The sequence below is a fragment of the Mustela nivalis genome, assembly GCF_964662115.1.
Source record: "Mustela nivalis genome assembly, chromosome: 5".
In the NCBI taxonomy this organism is placed as follows: Eukaryota; Metazoa; Chordata; class Mammalia; order Carnivora; family Mustelidae; genus Mustela; species Mustela nivalis.
In genome coordinates this window covers 104,844,702-104,850,701 of record NC_139024.1, presented here as the reverse complement: position 1 = coordinate 104,850,701, position 6,000 = coordinate 104,844,702, and the positions used below count along the sequence as shown (strand labels likewise).

The window sequence follows — 6,000 nt, the reverse complement described above, 5'->3', positions numbered from 1 at the left end:
GGGGCCATGAGGCAAGGAAAGTAGGTGGCCTCTAGAACCTGGAAAAGGCAAGGGGGATGGATTTTCCCCTAACACTTCCAGAAAAGTGATGCACTCTTCTGACCCCTTATCTCAGCCTGCTGAGAGCTGCTTCAGACTTCTGATCTACAGAAATGTACAATAAATTTGTGTGATTTTAAGCCACTAGGTTTTGAATAATTTGTCACAGCAGCATTAGAAAACAAGCAACAGAAAATAAGACTTGGGAATTAGGATTTTAAGTGAATATAAACTTTGCAAATCTATACAAGGGAATCACACAGGTTTTTGTGTCTTCTGTTCACTTTGAGGAGTTGGGTTGTTCAGTAAAGGGTTTCAGACAGGTTGGTGGAGTAGAGAGGAAAGGGGATATGAAAGGAATATATAGTAATCAGGCTCTCATCTCTCTCTCTCCTGTTCTCAATTCTCATACAGCAGACATGCACACAGACCCTGGAGAATAATTCAGAGAACTGAGATAGAATTCAGTTCTGACAGTGGCAGGCTAATCTTGGGCAAGTTTTTAAATTTGTGTTAAGTACAAATTTCCTCAAGAGACCTCTAAGGTAAGTCTTCTTCACCTTTCAGGATGACCAAGGCTTATATAACCTGCCCCAACACAAGGTCTGACATACAGAGGGTTCACAGAGGCTTGCTTACTGCCAGAAGAATTACAAGAGGTGGACTTTTTAAGTACCGAGACACCCTGGTACATTTTACTTAACAGAGGTATATATAAATCGTCTTAGGATGGATCTAAATTTATTTAAAAAGCATCAAAATGTTTTTAAAGAGCAAGTTTTCCTTAAGACGGGATAAATAAAGATGAACTTTATTTAACTCACATTTAAGTAAGGCTAGTTATAGGTGAGACTTAAATACTGAGAATGTCTTTGGATCTACTCATCGAAAACCTTTTTCCCTTTTTCCTCATAAGTTAAAATCTGTCAATATGCCTATACTTTGCCCACTCTCCACAATATTTCAGTTATCGAGGGATCTACAGACTTGGATCTAACACTTAGACCTGTAATCCCATTAGATGGCCACCACTACTAATAGGGGCCTCTGGAATGTAACATGTTCCAGTGATATATAAAGAACTTTAAAGCAAGCACTGCAACAATATATACAAGAAACTACTACGAAGTAATCAAAAACTAACTTAATGACTTTCTTCCATTGCTTAGCCCATTGTTCTTTACTTGTACCTTTAAAAAAAATAAATAAATAAAATTCAGTGTCTGTCTGCTCAACCCCACAACCGGATAAATCAGAGAAAGCAGACTTACTACAACATACATCTGTGAAATCAAAAAGCTAACTTTTGGTTTGAGGTTTGTTTTTTGTTTTTTTAGTAAAACCCTGAAAATAATTTCATAATAGTGCAGAAGATGACTTTAGGTTTTATTTACAAACTGACTAGTTTAACAAGTTAATTTCCAAAAGAAAAGTAGACCAAACTTAAACACACTTTATTTAAAAACAAGTCCCCTATTTCAGAACTTTTATGATGATTAATTTCAGAGGATAATAACCAAAAAAGGGGCTGCAAATTATAGCAAATTAGACAAAATATCTGGTTTTGAATTTACACTCTTTTCTCTCCAGTGAGACTAGCAAAGCTGATCAAATTTCAAAAGCTATTTTTAACTGTAATCTTTAGACTTTTTAAGAAAACAAACTATCTTTTTTTAATCTTTTTAATTTTGTGAAGTGATTTATATTTTTCTTCATTAATATAGATGAGCAAAAACACTGTTTTTTTTCCCCCCTCTCTCTTTTTTGGTTTCAAGTGTTAGCATTGCTTTAAATTATAGCAGTATAGTAGGTAATTTAGAGTGTGAATAAACTTAAATTTGGATTAACAATAGCCTCTGTGTGCTATTTCAAGCAAAATTAGCATTCAGAACTATAATTGCCCGTCTCCACCAACAAATTAGAGTTAAATATACAACTTACAGAGATTCACACCATGTTTCTTTTAAAGTTCTGTAATGATCAGTATACCAAAAATTTTGATGTTAAACAAGTTTTCAGAAACGTACCTCTACGCTGGGTTACACCTACACACTTTTTCATTGGTAGTTCTCAATTCTAACCTCTTTAGAACTCTATGATTTATCTCAATAGCCTGTAATCCGTGACACAGAATTGTTTTTCACCTCATCTACTGCCTAACGTAGAGAGCTATTATCTGTGTGTACTTGGCAGAAAAAGAGTTTAGTATCTGAAAAGCTTTAAAGAAGAAATACTTTTACTACTGAATTTCAAATCACACACACAAAATAGGTGAGAAATTCTTTTATCATATTTAGAATCAAAATATCCCTTAAAATATTTACATTTTACAGTAAAAAGGATAGCAAAACACAAGATCATGTACAAGCTTAAGTATTCAAGTTTCCAAAGAGCCAAAAATGAAAAGGAAAAAAATGGCCTACCACAAAGTTGTAGTATATGGTAATAAATGCCTTCAATGAGTGCAGATTAAAGCAATAAATGTATTCCTTGGGCATCTGATTCTTAGTCAAAAACTGCTCAACTAAATGATTAATATAATCTGATTATGAAGTTGCTTGGCTTTCTGTTGCTCCTCTACAGTTTCTTTAAAAACAGTGCAATTTAAAACAAACTTACAGAGCACACATTACTCTCAAATTAGTCATTATATAAAGGACATTCACTAGAGGCAGTAAATATATTCCATAGTTAACCATATTTACCAAGTAAGGAATAAAACTAAAATTTCTAAGCCTTTATTGCATATTAATAAAACAAATCTTTGAATATACAGCAATGTAAAACTTTTAAAAATATTAAATTCCTAGAACTAGGGACAGTTGGTATGAAGAAAGGATGATGGGCACCGGCACAGAGAGCACTCTGCACCAACACACAGATTTCATTGTTCTGCAAACCACCAGTATTAAAAATTTAAAAGATGGCACAATCCTAGCAGGCAATCATAAAGTTTTTAAGATACAACATTTCAGTTATTTAAATGTAATCTTGAAGCAGCCTGCAAATTTTACCTTTTGCTTTTAGCTCTGTCAGTGTGGTCCCTATCTTTATGGTACCTATCTCTGTCCTTTTCTCCTTCTCTATGTTTATTTTTCTCTCGTTCTTTGTCCTTTTCATGGTCTTCACTTTTAGGTTTATCTGGTTTCTTGTCTACATTCCTACTATCCCGGCTTGCTTTTCCATCTGCTCCTCGATCACCATGTGATAACCGTGCCCTCTCTTTATCTTTGTGCCCTTCCTCCCTGCTTTTTCTGTCTCTGTCCTTGTCTTGGGTTCTGTCTCTGCGTCTATGCCTTTCAGAGTCTTGCTCCCATTCTTTTTCATGTCGCTCTCTTTTCAAATGGTGTGAATCACTATAAAATCTTTGTCGATCTCCTTTACCCCTATTAAATGGCCTATCCAGTTGCTGTTGATCTGGCCTACCCCAAGGGTCACTATGGCGCCTTTCTGGTCTTCTAATGTCTTTAACCTGGTAAAAATTTTGTGGACCTATATACCTTGATGTTTGTGAAAGGGGACCCATCATACGTTGTGGCTGGCCTGTCAGATGAACAACAGGTGGCCAGGGAACCATGGGATTTTGAGCAAAGCCAAACCCTGGAGGGGGAAGTAAAGGAGGTGGTAAATGTGGTGGAAATCCAAACATGCTTTGTGGGGGAAAATTAGGAGGCCCCGGAAATGGAAATCCAGGGGGGCTAGACTTGAGATGCTGAAGGTTGGGCTGCTGTGGCCTCATGGGTGAAAAGTTTGCACTTGTTCTGGGGCTGGTGCTTCTGGAAGTAAAGTTGATGCTTTTAGAAGGAAATTCTGATTGACAAGTGTTTCCAACTTCAAAATGAGATGATGCTGCTGTTGATCCTCTTCGAAATGGGTGCACGGTTTCAATATTTTGCATTAAAATATCTTCCTGTAAGGGCTTTGCTTGTTCTGTTGGAGAAGTGTGTGTGTTTTCTACTGACGGTGAGTTTTGTGCAACCCCTGAATTATCACCCTGCTGAACACAAGAGTTTTTCTCCACAGAAGACAACTTTTCCTCTACATTGCTTTGTTCTGTTAAGTGCTCCTTGTGTGACAGACCAGGCAGGGTGTGTTTCTCTCCATTCCGGCAATTATCTCCATCTTTGCTTTCTGAAGCAGTTACGTGCTGACTTCGCCCTGCTGCTTGTCTAGGATCCCGTTTCAGGTTGATAAACTGTGGGGATCTTGTTGTATTAGCAACAGGGTTTTCACTGCAGCTGACATTACTGTCTATGTTTCCTTTTCCTACATTAGACCTGCCTGGAGAACTAGTATTTGAAGTCCGATTATCTTGCAAATTATTCTCTTGATCTTGCAGCAGCTGTCTTTTTAATGTTCTCTCTTTATTCTCCACAGTTTCTTCCTGTTTTGACTGAATTGATAAATTTGTTAAGAATGCTTCTGTAGAAACATCTGGTGGCTTACCTCTGAGGCTAAGACTTGTTAAAGGTCCAGGAGAAATGGAAGAAGACCCCATTACTGATGTTTCTTCTCCTACTAATACTGAATTACCTATAGATTCTGAAAGATCATCTGCTTTAACCTTTACCTCCTTGGCATCACCATCAGTTGCTTCCACTTTATCTATTTTCTCTGCTTTGGGGTCAGCCTGCTCATTTATAAACGGAATTTCTTTGAGTGTGTTCTGTTCTATCACTGATTGAGTCTGTTCATATACCTGACCAGTAGTGCCCAAAAGGCTCTGAAGTATATCGTCCACAGGAAGAGGTTTATTTGCTAATTCCAGAGTAGAAGGCTGATTTTCCCAGCCAATCAATACCCCAGGAAGGAATCTTAGAGGTTTTGGTGGCTCCTGTTTGGTGACTTCCACTAAAGGTTCAATTACTGTCGGAAGGTCTTCCTGAAGAGTTTGCTGAGGCTTATTTCTCTGCTTATGCAATACAGTTGTAAAAGAATTAAAAAAGTCATTTTCTTCCTCTGGTGTTTCTTCTGTGGAAACATCTATTTTACTTTTTTTATCAGGTGGCAAAGCCACTGGTACACTTTCAGAAGTCTCAGCCGTATGACTAGTACTAGCAGTGGCACTATGTTGCCGCTTCAGTTTCTGACGGATAATTAAGCCCAACAATAGATTAGGTCTATGCAGTTCAAGCCCTGTGTGAAATAGAAAACACCAATTAATAGTCACTTTCAGAGCACCTGGGTGGCTCACTCAGTTAAGCCTTCGGCTCATGTCATGATCCCAGGGTCCTGGGATTGAGCTCCATGCTGGGCTCCCTCCTAGGCTGGGAGACTGCCTCTCCCTCTCCCTGCCACACCCCTTCCCTGTCCACCCTGCTTTTGTGTGCGTGCACACCATGTTAACTAAATGTTTAAAAAATTTAAAAAAAAATAATAAATTTTAAAAGTCATTTTCAACCATTAATAATGGTACATTTTAGCATCGAGCTTATTACAGCTTATTGCATAAGGCTTGCCCCTGTCAAGTCAGCTCTAGAGGGCTGGAACCTGAGAAAGAAAGCAGAGTCCATTTTGTTGCTCTGGTCTCACCTCCCACTTTATTTTATTCATACTCTATTACTAAAATGTGTACCTACCAGGTCCATCAAAAGGCACAAGAGGGTGTGGAATTTTATCTGCAGCACCCAAAGGGATAAGGTACATATCTTTAACCTGCTTCATGTTGTTCGCAGCTACTCCATAGCGCTTTCTGCTACTGAAGTATGCAAACAGCAAAGTATAAGAAATTTGATCTTCTTCAGTTACAGGTGTGAAGCGAACCACACAAATTTCCTATTCAAGAAAATAATAAATCATTACTGAAAACAATAACCTGAAGAACAGCAAATATCATTTCCCAATTAGTAATAGTCTAGTAAACTGTATAATGATGATTACCAAATAACACGATTTTACCAACTTAAATGCAGATAAAAAGAGTAAAGAGAAGCAACTCTTGGGAAAAGATCTTTGTTGATC

At 37.6% G+C, this 6,000-nt stretch overlaps 1 protein-coding gene across 8 annotated transcripts in view; it reads right to left on the bottom strand.

The window, feature by feature from the left end:
- Nucleotides 1-2,307: 2,307 nt before the first annotated feature.
- PHF3 (PHD finger protein 3) overlaps nt 2,308-6,000 on the bottom strand; it is an 87,268-nt gene continuing 83,575 nt past the window's right edge. For all 8 annotated transcript variants that reach the window (XM_082730149.1, XM_082730153.1, XM_082730148.1 and 5 more), the window contains 2 exons: nt 5,619-5,814; nt 2,308-5,175 (listed from right to left, as the gene is read on the bottom strand). In XM_082730149.1, coding sequence (XP_082586275.1) covers nt 3,050-5,175; nt 5,619-5,814 — 2,322 coding nt within the window. In that variant the 3' untranslated portion in view covers nt 2,308-3,049. The remainder of the gene's footprint in view (nt 5,176-5,618; nt 5,815-6,000) is intronic.